General features: G+C 38.6%; 1 protein-coding gene across 6 annotated transcripts in view; it reads left to right on the top strand.

The window, feature by feature from the left end:
- Positions 1–23239, top strand: part of LRCH1 (leucine rich repeats and calponin homology domain containing 1) — a 232464-nt gene that overhangs the window by 188007 nt on the left and 21218 nt on the right. For 4 of the 6 annotated variants that reach the window (XR_014710349.1, XR_014710350.1, XM_084619897.1 and 1 more), the window contains exons 17-19: positions 4273–4377; positions 18592–18701; positions 21394–21531. Coding sequence is in view for 3 of the 6 variants with exons in the window: in XM_084619897.1 (XP_084476023.1) it covers positions 4273–4377; positions 18592–18701; positions 21394–21531 (353 nt within the window). In the remaining 3 variants the exon portion in view is untranslated. The remainder of the gene's footprint in view (positions 1–4272; positions 4378–18591; positions 18702–21393; positions 21532–23239) is intronic. The other 2 variants (XR_014710351.1, XM_084619899.1) reach the window with 1 other exon arrangement.

Here is a 23239-nt window from a genome sequence, read left to right as displayed (position 1 = left end):
TGCATAGTGCTTTACTTTACGCTTGCTCACACCAGTTTTGCAAGTGTCATTTCATGGGTTTCAATTGGATTACTCGTGATTTGCACTAGATCAAACAATGGAATTATGCTGGTGTGAAATCAGAATCAGGCCCAGTGTCTTTTCCCATGATATAACATTAGTGTGAGTGGCCTGGTCTATGCTAATGAAGTAAGTTGACCTAAGTTACGCTTGTTATTTAGGTAAAGATATACCTTAAGTCAACGTAGCTTAGATAGACTTACAGTGGTATCTACATCATGCTATGTCAATAGGAAATGCTCTCCCATCAACTTATCACATCTTCATCAGACCTGCTAAATTGATGCCTGCTGGATCGATCACAGCAGCGCTGATTTAGCCTTCAGTGAAGACATGCCCTTAGTTGATCATGCGCTGTAACCCAGCGTGCTGTGATGAAACATTACAAATGAAATTTGACACCTTGGAAATTACTCACCTCACCTATCCCATTTCCCCCCAAAAAGCAAGTGCTTCATACAGGCATTAAATCTAGTCCTTTAATGTAGTTTACCCACACATTAGAGCTGAAGATAGTATAGCTGTGAAGACACCTGCCCTATTAGTGAACCTTGTGTGTATTTGCCTTTTCAAGTCAAAACTGGTTGACTTGACACATCTCTAATTTCTTCAGGTAATGCCAACGTACTTTTCAAGCTTTTTTTTCTTCTCAAAGAATGTACAAATCTAAATCCTTCCACCAGTCAGTGTTTGCTTGTACAAATGTACAAATCTAAACCCTTCCAAACAGTGTTTGCTTTTTAATTACCTACATCCTTATTGACATAGAGCTGGTCTTGGAATCCAAACATGCTGTATGAGCCTGTAAAGTTAGTATTATAGATTTCAGTTCAGTTTAGAGTTGAGGTTTAATAGCTTTTTTATTTAAGTAATATGTGGCCTTGTGGGAGAAAACCTAAAAAAACTTTAGACTAATTTTTAGCAGTTTACTGCTACAATTTAAATTTTATAGGAACAGATCAAATTATTTTAATAACAGTGCAAGATTTGTTTTAAATTATGCTAACCAAAATTTGTAAATCTTGCTCTGAAAAAGCAAGAATTTGTAAATCTTGCTCTGAAAACAGAAATAAGAAAGATGTGATAGAAAAGAATATACCAGAGGGGAAGAAATGAGGGGGCAGACTTTCAAGCAAAACATGCCCTTCAGAGTGTATATTTTATTTTCCCTATTTGATTCTACTTAAAATTAATGTTTTGCTTTCTATTTAATATTATTTCACTGTGTCAGTGATTTATGTCTCTAGGAAAGGTAAAAATAAACAGAGTACTAGACTTCTGGTAGTGATTCCAGCTTTTTGAAGTACATACACAAAGCCTGCTTCCAGAGGATAAACCACAGTTACTTAGATTTCTCTGTCAGCCCATACTAGATCTGTGTTCATGAGTAAAAGTTCTTTTTATACCCACATTTTAAGGCTCGCCAAAACATGAGGAAAAATCCATACATGATGCCTAATTAGGTATCCAAAGAAAATGTTTTTCAAAGGTAATGAGTATGCTATCCTGACCTCTTGGTGTATACCCTTTTTAATAAAAGGGTCAAACTGCTATACAGAAGTTAAAAGGAGAAACTCGGTGCATTTTGAATTAGTCTGTCTTATATATACACTTTTGAAGAGTGGATCTCTCTAATTCACACGAGTGATTGGAAAAACATTTGAACATGACTAAATATTGTAAAGAAATAAGTAATATGAATTTCCTTTTAACAATAATTCTGCTGCTTGGAAAGACTTTCATACTCTGAGCAGGAATATCTCTGAACAGTTCATGGATTTACTCTTGATTTTTCAAATAGATCGAAGTACTATTAGTAATCGTGGTGCTATTGTAGATCAATTTGAGAATTTCCTAAACTTCTTGCCATGTCATTCACTATAAAACCTTAGTTTTACTCAGAACTTGGTTGGATGTACCCACATCATCTCATACCCTTTGCAGTATTCAAAATTATTCATTTCTACTTTTGTGCCATTTTTACTTAGTTTTTCTTTCATGACTTTTACTGAACAGAGTGGCTTGCAAGCCTAACTGAGGAGCAATGCTTGTGTGAGGAACAAGCTACACTAAGTACTGAAAAAAAAATCAAGATACAAGGCCTTTTGCAGTAGAAATTCCACAGGAAATGAAGAATAGACTGTTCATTAATTGAAACAAAACTCTGAAATACACGTCTGCATCAAGTCCCTTCATTTTTGTAGCCCTACCTAGCACATTAAAGCAGATTTAGTTTGCATTGACATGTGCTGGAAACTCATTTTTTTTATGTCGGTTGCAAAGAGTAACTGAGAATCAATTAGTAATTATTTTTCTCTTCTTCATTAGTTAGAAAAATAGTAACTCTACGTCCTCTCATTTATTGTTACATTTAAAATTTCTTCCCAGGAAGTGAATTGGCTGGTATGTGTACTTGGAAACTCATGAGAATCATTTTTAACAAATGAGACTGACAGTGCCGGCAATATTGCTTCAGACCCATACTGTTTTAGCAGGTGTTGATCCTACTTGAAGTGTGTTAGGTAGGTTTTGCTGACTCATTGATGCAGCTGGCTCCTTATCCCACAGGATATAACTGAGCTTGGAGTAGCTGGAGTCAGAGTGAACTGAGGTTTGGAACACACAAATTCTAAGGAAAAGAACACTAAGAGCAGCCAAACCTAATGATTTAGAGAGGGTGATAGTTGTGATATTATTTTTAATTACTCTAGTTAACCTGTCAGATTCCAGAAAGGGTGAATTCTTTTTCTTTCAGTATGTGTAGCTTTATTTGGAGTGGGGCAAGGCTTTTTACTGAGGCTTTATTTATTTTTGCCTTTTTTCCATTTTAATATTTAAAAAATAAGTTTTCATTGAACTGGTATAAATCATTGCCTTTTTAAAATCTAAATGCTAATTTTCATGTTTATAATTAATCCAGATTTCTATAAGGTACTGTAAACTCACCTATTTAAATGGAATTAGGATTACAGTTTGGCATTCAAAAAGGCAACATGTAATAGCATCCAAAGACCTCATTCAGAATCAGGGCCCAAAGCTTAAATTGTACATGGTGGAAAACAGGGAGCCAGTAAAAGGTTTAAAGAGGGGGATGACGTGGTGAGAGTGGTGGGCAAAGAAGATGATCTTTAACAGCTATGATTTGTAAGGACCATTGGGTGGGGGGGCAGTGTGGGTTTGGGGGAAGCTAGAGAGTAAAATTTCTAGTAATCAACATGGGAGAGAATGGGACACTGTAGGTTGGAGGTGAAAGGGAACAGATCGCTGAGGTTAGTGGAGGGATTTGAAGCACGGGTGAGAAGCCTTGTTATAGATAACTAAAGGAGGAGAAACAGGGAGGAAAAAAGGAGTAGCAGGGAAGACCGTGTTGAGGAGAGAGGTTACATTGCCATTCTTCTCTTTGAAAGAGTCTGAAGATCTTGTGCAAAGAGGAAAGAGTGCAGAAGAGGGGAGGACTTTAGTTGGGGTGTCAAAAGTAGGCAAATAGGTGGCTAGGATTGTGGATGAGAAGTTAATGAGAGGGAAGAAATAGTGCTGCTTGAGCTGGAAGATGACAGCTGAAGAAGGAAGGAATAAAGTCAGGAGGATCATGGGATTTTCTCCATGATAGAAGGAGAGCCAAAGGATTAATGAACTACTACTAGTATGTCCAGGACAGAAATGGGTATTTTTGAAATAAAAACTTCCCCAGGAAAATCTTAACAATTTTGTTAAACTGTGTTTATTCCACTCTGTGGAAAAAGTGCTCTTCTAACACTGAAAACCTGAAATATATAACATGTTTATTTCCTACTGTTTTTCTTCTTGGTTTATGTTTTTACTTGTGCAACTGCGCTGTTGATAAATTTACTCAGCAGTTCAGAGTCAGGGTTTCCTTTCCTTAGCCTACAGTATGAAATCCATGGGTACTTTTTCTTCATAATTATGTAAAGTGCTATGTTGTAGTAATCTTGTTAAGATTAACAGCATTAACTGCACATATAATGTATGATTTACAAATACTAACATTTAATTTTTCATTCTTTTTATTCTGTACACCATCTCTCATTCTTTTCTTCCAAAATTATACATTTTATAATAATCATTAATTTGAATGGCATCTTCTTCATTGCCATGCAATCTTCATACCATATATGAAATGGTGCTACCCCTTTGGTTTTTCCTGGTCTGTATGCTACTGTATCTGGACTGGCTCTCACTCCCCTGCAACAGACCCACCCCTCACTCTTCCTCCTATCTCCTTCAACAAACTTACACAGGCTCAAACATGGGACAACTATAGCTACAGTATCCCATCTGAAGGGGACAGTGACAATGGTAGGTGATCTGTACATATTTAATTTGTATGTTTTCAGATAATTTGTATGTTTGGCTACATTCCCCACACAGCTAAAGGTGCAGGACATTCAGCCATATTCTTGTTGTAATGGGTAAAAAAACTTAAGGATTAGAAACCAAAGGCTCAGATGGTACATGTTTATTAGTGTAGAAGAACGTTGAGTACACAGTCTAAGAAGTCTATGAGCAGAAAATGCAGGGAAACCAAATCTGATCATTATGTCACTACTAGGCCAATGAAAAGATATTTAACTGACCAGCATTCTTATCAGCTTTCCCTTCTCCGAAGAAGGGATTCAAACAGAGGTGAAGGGAGAGCTAGAAATATTTTAGTAAATAAAACAGTGAGTGAAATCAAGGTAAAAAAGATAGATAGGTAGGTCAGCTGGTCTTCCTTTAGTTTTAGTTTGTTTCCAGACAAAAATCTATGAATTGTTTGAAAACCATAACTGTTGTGCAAGCGTTTTTCCAGTGACACTTGAGCTGAATAAGAGAATTACATAGATTTTTGTGCTGGACTTCATGATGTATTTTTCAGATAATGAAAGTTATTGAGAGGTTTTTTTCAGTCAGCAGCACAGTGTGCCAAAAAAACAATATCTCTTCACATTTGCAAGTACCTGAGATTTATGAAATATTCAAGAGCATATATCAGTGTTTCCCAGACTTGGGACACCGCTTGTGCAGGGAAAGCCCCTGGCGGGCCTGGCCGGTTTGTTTACCTGCCACATCCGCAGGTTCGGCCGATCGCAGCTCCCACTGGCCACGGTTTGCTGTGCCCAGTCAATGGGGGCTGCGGGAAGTGGCGCAGGCCGAGGGATGTACTGGCCACTGCTTCCCGCAGCCCCCATTGGCCGGGCACAGTGAACCGCGGCCAGTGGGAGCCGCCATCGGCCGAACCTTCAGACGCGGCAGGTAAACCGGCCAGGCCCACCAGGGTCTTTCCCTGCACAGACGGTGTCCCAAGTTTGGGAAACACTGGCATATATAATAAATTTGTCACAATGCATAACAAACAAAGCACTGACCAAAAATGAACAGTTCTTAATTTTTATCTCTTTAACCAAAGAGCAGATCAAATGTGATTTCCTACGAAATTTCCAGATTTCTGACCACCACCCGGACACAAAGAAGATACTCTTCCCTCCACTCCCCCACATGAGAATATTTCCCACATTTCAGTCTGAACCTGGTGCATGCTGGAACAGGATTTGGGGAATTTAGCAAGTACACAGTGGATCTACTGCAGTGCAGTCATCAGTAAAGTTCACAGCTATATATATATATATATATATATATATATATAACTGTTGAGTCTGAGTGCTTTTGATTGAAGCAGCTCCCATAGCCTGGGACACAACATGAAAATGGTAATATAACTTTTCTCCTGAGGACATTATAGTACTGCATGTCACATCTGATAATGGATCCACTGCACTCAATATTCTACATAATGGTAGCGTAAAGTATTTTTGATTTTGTCTGCTGTTTGTTTAAATCTAGTATTACATGGCTTCCTTGAAAATGAAAAATTAGAAAAATCATCACTGACATTAAAAAAAAAAAACACCAGTCAGAAAGCTGTCACATTCTGAGACATTCAAAAACATGATGGTCATTCAGAACTGTATCTTATACAAGATGTGCCTATATGTTAGAATTCAACATTCTTTTTATGAAAATCTGTCACACCAAAAAAAAAAAAAAAGTTGAACATGATGTAGCAGGTGTTCTTCTGAATGCTAAACAAGGGACATATATGAATAATTTGTTGTGCATGCTGAGCCCTTTGAAACTGGCTGTAAGAAATTTGTTCTGACCATTCATCCATTAGCCAAGTACTCCCACTTGTCTGGCTTATAAAACTGAAATTTAAGAAGTGAGGCTAAAGAATAAGAATTCTTCTTTTTTTCTTTTTTTCTTTTTTTTTTTTTTTTTGAAAGAACACATTTGGTGGCACCATTTATGCACATTATTGAGAAACTATCTTTAAGTGCAGTCTGTAAGCAAATATTCTTTACAGTTAAAATCCTGCACTTCTGGCTTAAATGGAGATGGAGCACTAAAAAGTGATCTGTTAGCTTTTTAAACTAAAGTATTGGCATCTTCAGCACGATGCTAGCATTTTTTTCACTCTCGAAGAGTCGCAAGCTCACTTAGTATGGATCATGAAGATAATGTCAGACAAGGCTTCCTGATCCTTTCCAATATTGGGAAATCTATTCCATCATTACAAGTGCTCATCCATAGTTCACATGGTAGAGTGTGGGAAATGAAAAAAAGAGCTGGCTACCTTGACAGATGTGCAACACTTAAAACACCTGAATTATCTACCAACAGATCTTTCTTTGCATGAGAAGAATGGACAGTTGGTATATTATTGAAGAAAATCAGTCTTGCTGATTCTTAGTAATAAAAGGAATTCTAGTAACAAGCAAAAGCCTACAAAGATTTTTCTCATTGGAAAATAAATTTGCTAACTCTTAACCATTCTTCATAACTGTGATGGGGTGGACTAGGCCCTGAGACCCAGGCCTTGTGGCCCTGCCAAACCCTGGCCCAGAAAAGGGCAGTAGAGAGGTCTTCCAAGCTGCCTAGAGCAGCTGTGTGGGAAGCAGCCAATCAGGGCTCAGCAGGTCAGTATAAGAAGAGCTGCAGGGTAAGAGTGAGTTCAGTTCCTTGCTAGAACTGGAAGAGAATGGATGGTGTGTGACTGGCTGAGGAAGCTGCAGGACCTCGGACGAAGTAGTGCTGCCAGAACCAGGGAGAGCGAAAAGGAGCCCTGAGTTGGTTGCGGGGACTCCCATGAGGACAAGGCCCTGAGGTAAGGGTGAAGATGATGCAGGGCTGCGGAGAAGTGGTCTGGGGAAGTAGAGCAGCAGTGTGACTTAGATAAAGGGACACAGCAGACAGCTGCGATCTACAGGGTCCCTGGGCTGGGACCCGGAGTAGTGGGCATACCTGGGTCTCCCCCAGCCCCCATTAGCCACTGGGGGAAGTAGCCTGGACATTGAGGCATCCCAGAGGTGGGAACTGAACTGCAATGGCCCAGCTGGAGAGTTGTGGCCAGAAAGGCCTTAAGACGACAAAGACTGCACCAGGGAAGGACACTGCTATATTCTGAAGTAGGGACAACTTGTGGGAGACATTAAAGAGGGAACTGAGAAAGACCCCTGTTGGACTTGTGCCCTGGAAATGGTTTTGCTTTGCTTTCATCACACAGACAGACTGTGTGTGACTTGGCCGGAGGGCTGAGTCACCAAAGATGCACCAGATAGAGAGTGTAGGCGCACACACACTTGGCAGGGGGTGCTCACAAGAGGTGAGTGCGACCCTGTTACAATACCTTAGATTCTTGAGGCCTGTTATCATTTTTTGCCATATGTTGCACCCTTCCAGTCATACAGTGACCTGTACAGCCAACAGTATTCATGGATGATTGCTCTATTTAGCACATAAACTCTAGTTTGTTTCCCTTTTCCCAGACTAATTTGTGTATTTTTTAAAAATGAACAGCATTTGCCATCTGCTAGCCTGATCTCCTAAACTATCCAGATCCTTTCGAATGGACTTGCAGTGGTCATTATGTTCAGTGCCTCCAATGTTCATGTCATTTACAGAATTCTGTGGTTTTGAAGTCAAATTCTTAAAACTCTAAGCTGCTGAACAGTATTATTACAATTCTAGTCTCCACATGCTTAATTAAAGTATAGAACATTATACGTCTCCATTTAACACAGTACTTCCTAAGTTAAAAATTACTTATTCAACTCTACTCATCTTTCAGTAAAGTACTAGAGATCATGAAAGATCTATAATTGCTTATAGACTCAGAGGTAGAAATCAGCCTGAAGTTGGCTTTTTTTTAGCAAGAGAACTTAGTTTCTTCCTGTTAATGATTCTGGAATCAAGTTCTGCACTTGGCTTCATCTGTGTGTCACCCATTGAAATGAATGGGAGCCAAGGATACAAAAGATAGAATTTGCACCTTAAAGCTGAACTAGAATCTTCTTTAAAATTGTCAATTTTTAACATTTTAGTTTATCTAAATATTAACCTTTGTAAAACCTTTCTACAGTAATTTTATTACAATACTTACAATGTATGAAATAATATTATTTACATAGCCTCAGCCCTCTCTCCTTCCCACTAAGATAATTCAATTTTAGAACATCTAAGAGACAATGATCAAACATTAAAAATATTGGAAATTACATAATATAAAACCTGATTAACAAATCATAGCGAATTGCTCCAGTGAAGAACATATACAAAATCTGTGGCTATTGGGGGGAGGGGGGGAATAGACGTCAAAGTTCTTTCATAAAATGGGGGGCAAAATACTATCGTTTTTATTTGGTGCTGTCATCAAAAGGCTATCATTCTGATTTGTGTGTACAAATTACACCCACTTTGCACTTGTTTTCCTCAGGTGAAAAGGACCACAAAGACATAGGACAGTGGAGAATCCAGCCTGCTGACTTCTATATCAAACTTGATAGGCCACATGTTCAGGCATTGTAAATTGGCATAACTCAGTCGAGTTTAGTGGACTACACCAATTGGGGATCCGGCTCTAGATGTGTGTTTTATCCTTGTTGATAGGAATTCATTAGGTAATGTGATCTGTGCTAACCTAGGGCTAACAGTGTAATTATACTGTGTGATACAGCATGGCTAGAAGGCAGCAGGAGAGTGATATAGGAGACATCTGTAAGTCCCAGGATGAGGAGAAGCCTTATTCCCTGTAGAGGGAAGAAAAGTTTCTATAGATTAAAAGCACCTGATGCCAATTAGAGCACCTGAAGCCAGTCACCTGATAAAAACCCCCTGCTTCAATCAGCCAGGGGAAGGAGTTGGAGCAGAGAGCAGTTTGGAGGAGTTGAAGTAGAGGAGAATTTGGAGAAGTGCCGTGGCTGGCTAGAAGACCAAGACTCTAGGTAAAGAGACACCCGGCTTGTGCAGAGAGAGGGCAGGAAGTCCTACAAGCTGAAGAGCAGGAGAGGGAAGTAGCCCAGGGGAAGGAAGCACTAGTTCAAGTGATTTGCCACTATCCCTAGGGCCCCTGGGCTGGGACCTGGAGTAGAGGGTGAGCCCGGGTCCCTCCATTTCCACTACCCTTCCTTGGGTTGCTAGTGGGACAGTAGATACCCTAGTTCAGGGGCAGGAAACTGCTCTCTGAACCCCCGACCCCAAGAACAGGAAGCGCGGGACCCATCACAATTGTGCCAGCAATTTGCCACAACTGTCATAATAAAATGAGAACAGTGTAGGCAAGCTTAAGCATAATAATTTGAAACCATTCAAATCCGATAGCTTTTAAGCCAACTGCAAATATTAGTATTAATGCTTAAAACTGTTAGAACAGTATGTTTTTATTAGATGTTTTTATCTCCTGTGTTGATGTGCTTGAAAGTTTGCTGTGCAGTCTATCTTAGGTACTAAAGCAGTCTCCTTCTCCTCTCCCCTGCCCAAATCACTGTAGTATCTTGAGTGCTTCACAAATTGTGTTTATCCTCACAACATCCATGTGAGGCAGGGAAGTGCTATTATCCCCATTTTACAGATGGGGAAATAAGGCACAGAGAGACTAAGTGACTTGACCAGAATCACACAGGAAGTCTGGAGAGGAACAAGGACTTGAACTCAGGTCTCATAAGTTCTGTTAGTTCCCTAACCACTGAATCTCCTCTCAGTGGTATTCAGATGTGTCATAAGAAGCACGTATTCCATATCCACTTGAACCATATATAGTTAAAGAAATCTGAATAGAATTGATCATGAGAAATAGAACCTTATTTTCAAATTTTCAGCCTTGCTTTATCTAGGCCTCTTACAAGCCCTGGCATTTTTGCAACCACAGGTATTTACAGGTGCCATTTTTGCTCATTTAGATATCTAAGTACTTGATTGGGCTGGCAAGTTAAGTACTTGCAGTATTAAATGTCCTAAACTTTGCCTGCAAATAATTGCATGTACAAAACTGTTCCTACAATGTAATGAAGGTGTGAAAATGGAAATCAATTGGAAGTCTGACCTTTAACAAAGAGGCTAAATACATGTCATGTATTGTAGATTAGACTAAGTATTACTGCTAATTTAATTTTTTTCACTTAAATTTTTAAAAATTGCCAACAAAAGCTTATTATTGAAACTAACATGAAATAAATAAGTTGTGTTGACCAGCAATGAAGAGAACTACTGTACTTTGGACTGAAGAAATATTCTCTTCTGAAAAAAGAAAAGGAGTACTTGTGAAACCTTAGAGACTAACCAATTTATTTGAGCATAAGCTTTCGTGAGCTACAGCTCACTTCATCGGATGCATCAAATAAATAAATTGGTTAGTCTCTAAAGTGCCACAAGTACTCTTTTTCTTTTTGCGAATACAGACTAACACGGCTGTTACTCTGAAAACTCTCTTCTGAGGCACACATTTGTGTGGTGTGGGCCCCCTCTGGTGGAACAAATGTATAATGCAGAATAACTAGCATATTCCATATTGTTGTATTTAGAACACTTTACTTCTGAATTAGAACACTTCTAATATTTCTACTGTAAAACAGAGATGAAAGAATATCTTATTCACTTGCTAATTTATTTTGCTTGTGTATGTTTTCCAAATTGGCTAACCTGTTTATTTATTACAGTTTGAAGGAATTGCCTTTATGTTTTCCTCCATTTCCCATAGGTAGAACGTATGTCTTACGAATAAGTCAAACTGAATGAATAATTTTCACATTTACTTTCCATAAACAGATGTTTTCTATTCATGGACATTTATTTATAAAACTGCATACATTTGAGGTACCTGTACCAAATTACTGTTTGTAATTTATAGCAAACTTTATAGTTAAAACTTATAGGAAACTAGGCAGTGATAGTATTCAGAAATAGTATCTAGTGCAGGTGAGTTGTTCCACAAAGACCAAACATGAGTATCCTCTCTCACAAGGCTTACATTCTACATATGAAAACAGTACGCAGACAATAAACTGAGTCTTACTCATAATAGTATTTCCTTTCAGAACTTCTCCTATTCTTGTCTAATACATCCTCATTACAATATGGGACCAGAGAAAGTTCAGTTTCTCTCTTGTGCAGGCACACACCAGGTCAGCACAGCACATAAGCAAGATAAACAAGGCTAGAATGATTGAAGACCATAATAATAATTTCCTAAATGTAGACTCAAACACAAACCATACAACAGTGGCCTTTGGTATGATTCCTTTGAACAGAGCTCTTTGAATTGTTGCTGCTGTTGAAACTGGAATGGAGATTGCAACACAGTTTTCAAGTCTGCTGTTGCAGTGTGTTTGTGTGTGGGGGGTGCATGTTTATTTGGGGGCGGGGGGTGTGTGTATTTACCTATTTTCCTTGGTATTATAGGGAACATACAACATATAGCACATCTAAATAGGTTCCAGAATTTTAAGTATTGTTTGTTCTAAGTTTTACAGTAAGTTTACTAATTTGAAATGTAAATAACTACTTAACACTTTTAACTGATATTCTTAATAAGTGTAGTAAGGTATTTTCATTTTTTTATTATAACATTAGGAACAATTTAAAAAATTGGCCTGATACAGGAACACTGTATTTCATTTTAACTTACTGTTAAAAACACAATCTTCCTTTTCTTCATATGTCTTAGTTCTGTTGTGGATATCTGATAGGGAGCACTAGATGACTAGCGTGTGATCTGTTATCCTTGGATTTTAAATATGATGCAAATGAATTTATCCACAGAACTACCATGGAGTTTAATGAAAGTGGCTAAATCCCCAGGTATACTTTGAAAATATGGGAGCTGAGCTTAGCTTAGCTTTGCTATGCTGCTCTTTAAATTATGATGATTTTCTTTTACAAATCTGAGGATGGGCTGGTTTTTATTGCTTAACTAGTAGGCTCTGCCAACATCTAGTTGGTGGCTTTTCCTAAAATATTTATTTTTAATAAAGCATTTTACTATGCAGTCACTGCAATCATCATCTCATCTAGAACAGTGCAAGCTATTCCTTCAGCCATTGGATCCAAGCAGAGATTTCATTTTGTCACTTCAATATTATCAGGACCTCTATGAACACAACTCATGAGCCCTTTCTGGAATTTCAAAGAAAGTATTTCATGCAGGAACCTTTTTTCCCTCCCCCCCTTCTTCCAAGATCTTAATGCAGATACATAAGCAAACCTGTCAAGGACCCAGAAGATCCCAGAATACAGTTTAGTTTATTGATCTTTCAGATTCATTGAGCCTCATGCAAGCATACATTCATCCTGTCTTGAACTTATTTGAACTTTCCTTACACTCCATTTTTTTTCTAGTGTATTGCATAATTTAAAAATTGATATAAAAATTAAAACATTTATCCAAAATACAACCTAAATAAAAATGAGATAGTGTTAGCATGAAATAATTAATTTGAGTAGTAAAGAAATAACTACTAATTTTATTCCGTATTGTACCTTTCTTTTGTATTATGCAATTAGAAAGAATAATTTAATTCTTTATTCTTACCTGTAGGTGTCACTGGCAGTTCCTGTATTTGGTTTAGATGGGCTCACATGTAGTTTTCACTTCCCACTGGAATTGAAAGTAGTTTTAAATTGTTGGACCTCAAACAATTTTATTTTTAAAAATAAACATATTTAGTTTAGAGCAGTGGTTTTCAGCCTGTGGTCCTGGGACTCGTGGGGATCCATAGACTACATGTAAGATTTCCAAAGGGGTCCGCACCTCCATTTGAAATATCTTAGGGGATCACAAATGAAAAAATGTTGAAAACCAGCAGTGGGTCTCAAACTTTTGTATTTGTGACCCTTTTCACACAGCAAGCCTCTGAGTGCGACACCCCCCCTTATAAATTAAAAACTTTTTTTTTTAATATTTAATACTATTATAAATGCTGGAGGGGAAGCAGGGTGTAGAGGTGGAGGCTGACAGCTCGTGACCCCCGTGTAATAACCTCACAACTCCCTGAGGGGTCATGACCCCCAGTGTGAGAACCCCTGGTTTAGAGAAACATGAAATGGTAGGCCAGCTCTTACTAATTGTTTCTCTTCCTGACGGCTCAAGGATGTGGCTCCCGCTGTTTAGTCACAAGTGTTCTTTAACATACCTTAGAGGACACCATTATTAAGAGAAGAACATACAACATAATCACAATTATTAACCACAGCTATGTTGTTATTAAAGAAAGGAAAAGAAAACATTAAACAGAACATCAAATGACTGAACATAAATGAAACTGGTTACTGCTATTACAATCTCTTGTGTATGTCTCTCTGTGGAGAGAATTTAACAGAGATTACACCCTTGAGAGTGAACCGCCTCTGGGGAGGCACCTTTCTCTTTGTAAGTTAAGACCAAAGTATATTATTTCCCAAAATTATTGTGAATTCAGTTTTAGAATCTTAAAACTGTTCATGTATGGGCAAAATAGTTCAAGAGCAAATGAAGCCTGTCTATCACTTAATAACCTAAACAGTTTATAGTTGGGCAAAGTAAGCAACCTTAACTAAATCCTATGAAAATGGAAAAAAAATACTTAAATGAGTTACTTAGAAGAAGCCATTTAAGGAGCTGTCCCTAAGACAGTCCAATTATTTATTATCTTAAATCTGGTTAGATTCCACTATTTCTCTATTTGCCAATGTTTAGCCACTGTTTCCTGTCCAGGAATACATATCTAACTACTTGGTGAATAATAGAATAAGAAACTGTTTGTTGTGGCCAGATCATGTGCAACCAGACCTAATAGTGGGAGTGAGTCTGCAGTCATGAGACAGGAGTCAAGAGTCAGCTGGGTCAGGATACCAGGGGGTCAGAGGCAGGAAACAAAATGGAGGTCAGGAACCACAAGGCAGATGCCAAGAGTCAACCTGGGTCAGGATGCCTGGAAATAAAATAGCAGAAAGCACATAGTCCAGAGCAGGATGGAGCCCAATTGTTTGGGAGAGCTGCTTGTTGCTGCCACTGGCTTAAGTAGAGCCATTGGGCCAATCAGACTTCAGGGGCAGAGCCTCACTCTGGGGCTGGGCTTCATGGGTCCCAGGTAAGCCATTGTCACCAGGCTGCTAGGTTGAGGGTTGAAGTGTTGTTGCTCCCATGAAACCTGCAGACTTGGGTTTGAGATCTGTGGGTCATTACACCACCCACACCTCTAGGAGTGCCCTCTTTACAAGGGTAGCAGACAGGGTGTGTGATAGGTGCTCACTTAGAGGTTTTTATACCTTTATCCTTCCTGTTTTCATAAAAGTACAGGAAAACACACCTCTTTCAGACCTGTTCAGATTGAAAGTCGGTTGCTGCTACCCTTTTGTTTGCTTAGGTGACACTTTCAGCTCCTGAATATGCAGTCTGTTTAATATGCAGCGTTTCTTTATAGATTCATAGATATTAAGGTCAGAAGGGACCATTATGATCATCTAGTCTGACCTCCTGCACAAGGCAGGCCACAGAATCTCACTCATCCACTCCTACAATAAACCTCTCACCTATGTCTGAGCTATTGAAGTTCTCATATCATGGTTTAAAGACATCAAGGTGCAGAGAATCCTCCAGCAAGTGACCCGTGCCCCATATGACAAAGGAAGGTGAAAAAACCCCAGGGTCTCTTGCAGTCTGCCCTGGAGGAAAATTCCTTCCCGACCCCAAATATGGCCATCAGCTGAACCCTGAGCATGTGGGCAAGATTCACCAGTCAGATACCCAGGAAAGAATTCTCTATAGTAACTCAGATCCCACCCTATCTAACATCCCATCACAGGCCATTGGGCCTATTTACCATGAATAGTTAAAGATCAATTAATTGTCAAAATCATGTTATCCCATCATACCATCTCCTCCATAAACTCGACAAGTTTAATCTTGAAGCCAGATAGGTTTTTCCCCCGACTACATCCCTTGGAAGGCTATTCCAGAACTTCACTCCTCTGATGGTTAGAAACCTTTGTCTAATTTCAAGTCTAAACTTAGAATCATAGAATATCAGGGTTGAAAGGGACCTCAGGAGGTCATCTAGTCCAACCCCCTGCTCAAAGCAGGACCGATCCCCAATTAAATCATCCCAGCCAGGGCTTTGTTAAGCCTGACCTTAAAAACAAAACTTCCCAATTGCCAGTTTATATCCATTTGTTCTTGTGGCAACATTGGTACTGAGCTTAAATAATTCCTCTCCCTCTCTGGTATTTATCCCTCTGATATATTTACAGAGAGCAATCATCTCTCCCTTCAACCTTCTTTTGGTTAGGCTAAACAAGCCAAGCTCCTTGAGTTTCCTTTCATAAGACAGGTTTTCCATTCCTTGGATCATCCTAGTAGCCCTTCTCTCTATCTGTTCCAGTTTGAATTCATCCTACTTAAACATGGGAGACCAGAACTGCACACACTGTTCCAGGTGAGGTCTTACCGGTGCCTTGTATAACGGTACTAACACCTCCTTATTTCTACTGGAAATACCTCTCCTGATGCATCCCAAGACCGCATTAGCTTTTTTCAAGGCCATATCACATTGGCGGCTCATAGTCATCCTGTGGTCAACCAATACTCCAAGGTCCTTCTCCTCCTCCATTACTTCTAATTGATGTGTCCCCAGCTTATAACTAAAATTCTTGTTATTAATCCCTAAATGCATGACCTTGCCTTTGTTCTTCTTGTGGCAAGACAGCATCAGATAACTTTCAAAACTAGTCTTTATTCAGTCCAGTCTCTGAGAGTCTTTCAGTTTTATTAGAGCTTGTCAGGAAATTAAATTCTGCTTTCAGAAAGTCCAAACACTCCTGGTCTTTATATAAAAGGTTTTAGTTCTCAAAAAGTCTCTTAAAATTAAATAACTTTTAGAAAGTCTTTAGCTCAAGTTGTTGTTTCTGTTTTTGGAATGATGATTTTCTTATCTTCCTGAATTGGGTGAGGGTTTGCTTGCACACTGCCAGTAATTAATTAATTCTCCATTAATATAAATATTCTATACGTAAATGGCTTCTTATGTTAGTAACTAGTAACAGCATCAAATGACTTTGCTATATTTCTGCATAAAACATCTTATTATTCCTGTAACAGTATCAGGCAGTTATATAAAGGCTTGCATTTTGATACAAAATATTTGCAAATATACATCTCAAAAGGTGTTTGCTGTTTCAACATTTAAGAAATAAAAGTTTTTAAAACATTTCCAACTACACTTGTTTATCCTGGAGTTTCAAAAACACAAGCAGAGATTTTTCCTTTGAAAAGAAATGGGGTTGGTGTGGTCACTTTCCAACCTAGATTTATAGCTCGCATAACACACCTACATTCCTTTTTACAGTTAAGCCTCTACTTAAAACATTAATGTTTTTTACATGTTTTGTCTTTTTCATGTTTGCTTGACCTTGGAAGATAGAAGCAGAAAACTTCTGGCACTACTTGGATTAACTTTAACATTTTGTAACATGCTTGCTAAACACATGTACTGTTATATATCCAAGCATCCTGGCTATAACTTATTTGTAGCTATTTCTTGATGTTTAGTAAAAGCATAAACAAGTTTGTAACAATGTCATGAAAAGAGTTGTTATAATTTATTAATATAATACTGAGGTCTCTCTCCTACTAAGGCTATTAGCAATCTGTCCATTTGGGACATTTGCATATACAGATATACAAGACTTCTTCCTTCTCTTTGTATCTTGATGACCAAAACATCATCCCCCACGTTTCTTCCCACATTTTGAACAAGCCCTGGCTCCCCAAAACTGCAGGAGATGGAGAGTAACTAACTGAGTCTTGTGGAGGAGTCTGTGGATATATTCCTCTTCCTGCACCAGGACCAGACCACTCCCATCTCAGTATCCAGAGGGAGACCAAGAAAAGGAAAGCACTAGTTCAGGGGGACAGGAAATAATGCTAACAAAAGAAGCAAAGCAAAATAGTAATGCAACAAAATCTAAAAATGACCATAACCTGTGCTTACTCAGTGTGACGCTGTACACCCCCAGTCCCTCCCTCCCCCCCACCCCCCTTAGTGGCTGTACAATGCATAGAGGCGGTTGAGCCTGCTGCTGACTTCAGCCTAACAGGTCTGGGGTTGCATCCTGCTGCGAGGGGCTAACCCGGTGGTGTCAAATGACAAGTGGTGGCTGAACCACATTGAGGTTTGAGTCTGCTACAACCAGCTAACAAAGCTGCATCTTTTAGTTCAGGCGGTCGAGTTTTATGCTTTTAGAACCAGAGGACCTGGGTTTAACTCCCCTTGTGGATGACACACCTAAGGCTGTCACATTACATTAAAAAAAAAAAAGTAATAAATACAAGTTTTATTGTATTATTCTTGAGCACTTGTCACTTTTCATGATACGTGAGCAAGTCAGTCCAGCCACAGGAACTGGTGACCCTCCGCCATGGTATCTACAGTGTGGGAGGGCATTGGTGGATATAGCCCTCATGATACATGTACAAGAAAGAACCATTAAAAGCAGTCATTGGAACACAACAAAAATGTTTAAAAGTACAAATATACATTAAATACCATAGACTTTGTCCCTGCTGTGCCTGAAGTTATGGGATGGATAAAATCATCCCCAGCACCAGGAGCGGTTGTAGGAAAACTGTGTAAGGAACTAGTGCAATACTGCACATGAAATGGGAATCTCTAGTGTAGGCAAACCTTCAGAGGTGCTATAATAGGCACTCAGTTTTTAGGAATCAAACACATAACTTTGTTTGATGAAGGGAGAGATGAAAGATAGTCATGAATAATTGGAGAGTGCTAGGAGTCTGATCCTGCAAGGTGCTGAATACTCTCGGTTCCATTGGAGTCCTGCACCTTGTAGGATTAGGATCTAACTAAAAGACTGAGAGAGGAGTCCTATGATAGAAGTAGCAAGACTTCTAACAACAGATTAAAAACTCCAAGGGACAAATGCTGTGCGAATTTAGTAAAATTCCCAGTCAAGACCATAAGATATAAATGATGTCTGTATATTCCACTTATCTCAATAATACATTAATTCTGTTATGAGCACCCCCAAGCAAATACACTTTTATGACTGTAGTTCTAAATCAGATTTTTTTTCTATATGCTCTCAGGGAAATCTTCCAACAGACATAATTGGGACAGTGAATAAGGATTTTGTTTAACCTGAAAATTAATAAAGCAAAAGTTTTTGATGGCTTGTTTTTGCTAAACATCTCTCTCTTTAAAATCACAGTATTTTTAAGACCACAGAGAAATTTGGAATCCATAGACCCTCAATTTACAATTCGGAGGAAAATGGAACAGATGAGAGAAGAGAGAGAGCTTGTGGAGCAATTGCGTGAGGTATGTGAAAGACCATGTGAAAGGCTGCAGATTTTCAGCTGAAGCATGTATTTCCTGTTTTCCCTTGGGAAAGTCACCTAATCTTAGGGCAAAAACCGTGCTTGGGTGTATAAGCATGGGAATATCAGAGTGGGAAGATACAGCGTTAGTGAGAACATGACTGGAATACTTTTGATGTCCATACTTCAAAAAAAAATTTGAAAAATTTGGAAAAGATTCAGGAAAGAGTCACAAGAATTATTTGAGGTCTGGACAAAATATCTTACACTGAGAGACTTAAGAAGCTCTATCTATTTAGTTCATCCAAAAGAAGGTTAAGCGGTGACTTAATCAGTGTACAAGTATCTGCTTGGGGAAGAGGTTTCTGATGGTGGGCATGGCTCTTTAATCTAGCAGATAAAAGGCATAATGAGATCCAATGGTTGGAAGTTGAAGCTAGACAAATTCAGACCAAAATTAGTGCTTTATTTCTAAAGTGTAGATAATTAAGATTTGCAACAATTTACCTAGCAATATGATGGATTCTCCATCACTTAAGATTTTTAAATCAAAACTGGGTATCTTTCTAAAAGATACACTACAGCTGAAACAGAAGTTATGGGCTTGATGCAGAATTACTGGGTGAGGTTCTATGGCCTGTGTATTGCAGTCCAGTTTAGATAGTCGCTTGTGGCCTTAAAATTTATAAACCTCTCTGTGCCTCAGTTTCACTATCTATAAAATAGAGATGATATAATTACTGCAAAGAGTGTTAAGTGTTAAGATCTTCAGTTGCAAGCGGTCCCAAATACGAAGTGTTCTTATTTGTGTCTGTCGTGTTAATTGCATTACAACTACTGAAGTTATATGAGATAATTTTACATTACTATTGGTTTAAGATACATTTGGTGTTACAAGAGAATAGTAGTATCACCTGATATTATCATGATCAACTTGAATTTTGTCCATTGACTGATGTAAAACATGTATATTTTCTTGATTGAGCAACTTTTAAATATGTACTGATTTTAAAAAAAAAGAACAAAAAAAAAAAAACCTTTTCTAAAATAAGGGCTTTTCTGTTCCCCAGCTAATGTTTAGAGGGGTCATTTAGTTAAGCACAACACCACGTCTTCCGCCTCCCTTACACATTGCACACATGCCTATCTGGTGCCTGCATAGTTTGTTTTAGCTTCACTGCTGCTGCTGTTTATAATACAGTGGCACCAAGAGGCCTCAGAAGGGCCTGTGATAAGCTGAATACCGCATATTGTAAATGAATGTTCCTGCCCCAAAAAATTTACAGTCTAAAAGACAAGATAGAAGAGTTGGGTGACATGGACAAACAGATGGAGGAAGGAGGACAGGGGAAACTATTTTAGCATAGACTGGCAGTATGCACAAATTTGTAGTTGTTACTGATTGGCTCATTACAGCAATCAGAGCTTGTCACCTGTTACTGGTAAACACCTCTTGCAACTAGTGAATTTTAGCAAACAGACAGAAGTGGGGAGGGAATGCAAGGGACAGAGATGATATATTTTTTATCTGTCCTCTAAAGGACATAGTATAGTTTGGGGTACTATATAAATAATAATAATAATTAATAATGTGCTCTACTGGGAAGGAATATGAAAACACATGCCAAAGCATTTGCAAGATTGGAGCTCAAATCAATAAAAGTTACACATTTGTAACAAAATGCAATGGGTTTTTCTCCAGAAAATTTGTAAACATTCTCAATGTGCCCTACTTTGCTGATTGTTTTGCAATGCGAAGTTCATTTAATTAGGGTGTCCCTTTTGTCTGCATAGAGAGTTTTCATATTTTTACCCAGTAGTACACATTACAGATCCAACCTTGTCCTCCATTCTGCATTCTTTCCAATTTTTGTTATGCCCACTTGTTTCTTTTCAGCTGTTTGAGGAGTGGCCATCTTTTTACTCTGTGTTTGTAGGGGGCTTAATGCAATGGGGCTCTGATCCTGACTGGGGATTCTGGGTGCTACTATAATAAAAAGAATATCTTTAGATAAGAGGCAACAAGCAAGAGTAGCAAAGTATGGTGCTGGCAGGGTGATGGAATGAGGAAGGACAAGCATTACAGTAATAAGATGATGTGGCTACTCACTTCTGGCACCGTTAAAGTGATGAGGTTTTTTCATAAGTTACATAGAATCATAGAATATCAGGGTTGGAAGGGACCCCAGAAGGTCATCTAGTCCAACCCCCTGCTCGAAGCAGGACCAATTCCCAGTTAAATCATCCCAGCCAGGGCTTTGTCAAGCCTGACCTTAAAAACCTCTAAGGAAGGAGATTCTACCATCTCCCTAGGTAACGCATTCCAGTGTTTCACCACCCTCACAGTGAAAAAGTTTTTCCTAATATCCAATCTAAACCTCCCCCACTGCAACTTGAGACCATTACTCCTCGTTCTATCATCTGCTACCATTGAGAACAGTCTAGAGCCATCCTCTTTGGGTGACCTGGAATGGGGCAGTGTGGTGTTTTTGGGGGGTTGGGTTTAGGAGCAATTAAAATGAAGATGTGGTGATGGCTTGACAAACTGGAATTGGATGAGGATTCACTGCAATAGTGGATAGGATGGGAAAAGGCATGGCGATGTGATAGAAAATATGGATATTTGCTTTTGGGGGAGGTGGTTCTTTCTAATTCTGTGTAAAAGTGGTGACGTGTTTGTTCTTCTTTTACAGAACATTGAAATGAGACTAAAGATTTGTTTGCCTGAAGACTTGGGGTCTGCTCTTATGGATGGGGTTGTTCTCTGTCATTTAGTCAATCACATTCGTCCTCGATCTGTGGGAAGTATCCATGTACCCTCACCAGCAGTAGTAAGTCAATTTTTTTTAAAAAAAAGAAAAACTAAAGCTTTATTATCAAATAAAATCTACTTTTGAAAAACAGGTGAGTGGGTGGTGAGTAGTGTTCACTCCTACAAACGTGTACTTTTTTCTTTTTCCTTTCCAGTTCAGATTGGCAGTAACTCAAATCTTCATAAAAATGAAGTAGTGGAGCTATTCAAAAAAAATATACACTTCTCTCTTTTCTTATGAATAAACTGGTCTGTGGCTGGCTGAAGTTCATGATAGGTTTGTTGTCTATACCATCTAGATTGCAGGAGGTCAGATTTTTCCATAAATGCCTTGCTGTTTATGTTGTAGCAGGTGATCATTATCCTCTGACAAGATTTTGTTCCAGTGGATACTTTCCTAAAAATCAGTTCTCCACTTCCTGGTGCATTGTTAACGTGTTTTGTCATAGAATACAATATGATTTATAATGTACTCTACTAAGCATGTATCTGCGTCCAATCCGGAATCCACAAAAATGGTCCACGGGTATCCGCATCCACATCTGCAGATGCCTATATCCGCAGATATAAAGTGGAGAACTCTAAGCATGTGGGAAACATTATGCTACAATGAGATTAGCAATTTATTAAGTTAACAACAATCCTATATAGCAAGGGTTTGGGCAGGGTTTTTTTTTGTTTTTTGGGGGTTTTTTTGTTAAATATCAAAACAACTCATTTTTTGTCACAGACAGGACAGAAGAGAAACATATGACCTAGTCCTGCAATCTTTGATTCCCCAAAGGTACTAGGACATATGCAGGACCAGGGTAATCAAGGATTTTTTGTACCAAATCTACTTACGTACACTTTTTTCAAACCTAATTTCCTTTTCTTTTCAACTTTCTTCTGGATTTTTCCTGTATTTACGGAAGACTTGGTTTCTGTTAGTGGGGACATTTCTGGTCTAGATTTCTGAGGTCACTTTGATTCTAAAGAGGTTTCCTGTATTTTCAAAATATGATGCATAAAGTTGTGTAGTTTTTTCTGAGTGTACCTCCGGTTAAATATTTGTTAAATAAAACCTTATCTTTAATTCTGAGAGAGGCATGCTGATTGTAAAGGTGATCTGCTTAGGCTTTTAGGAGTATAGACTTTAACAAAAAACAAGGAGTTTTCAACAGTGGCTAAAAAAATGTATCCCTTTCATAAGAATGGCCATACTGGGTCTGAACAATGGTCCATTTAGCCCAGTATGCTGTCTTCCAACAGTGGTCAATGCCAGGTGCCCCAGAGGGAATGAACAGAACAGTTAATCATTAAGTGAACCGTCCCCTGTCGCCCATTTCCAGCGTCTGGCAAACAGAGGCTAGGAATACTTCAGAGCTAATAACCATCGATGAACCTATCTTCCATGAATTTATCTAATTCTTTTTTGATCCCTGTTATAGTCTTGGTCTTCATAACATCCTTTGGCAAAGAGTTCCACAGGTTGACTGAGCGTTGTGTGAAAAAATACTTCCCTTTGTTTGTTTTAAACCTTACCTATTAATTTCATTTGGTGACCCCTAGTTTTTGTGTTATGAGAAGGGGTAAATAACACTTCCTTATTTACTTTCTCCACACCAGTCATGATTTGATAGACCTCTATCATATCTTCCCTTAGTTGTCTCTTTTCCAAGCTGAAAAGTCCCAGTCTTATTCATCTCTCCTCATATGGATGTTGTTTCATACCCCTATTCATTTTT

The sequence above is a fragment of the Lepidochelys olivacea genome (assembly GCF_965140295.1).
Source record: "Lepidochelys olivacea isolate rLepOli2 genome assembly, chromosome: 1".
NCBI lineage: Eukaryota > Metazoa > Chordata > Testudines > Cheloniidae > Lepidochelys > Lepidochelys olivacea.
Note: the sequence above shows the minus strand (reverse complement) of the source record. Positions and strands in the feature narration are given on the sequence as shown.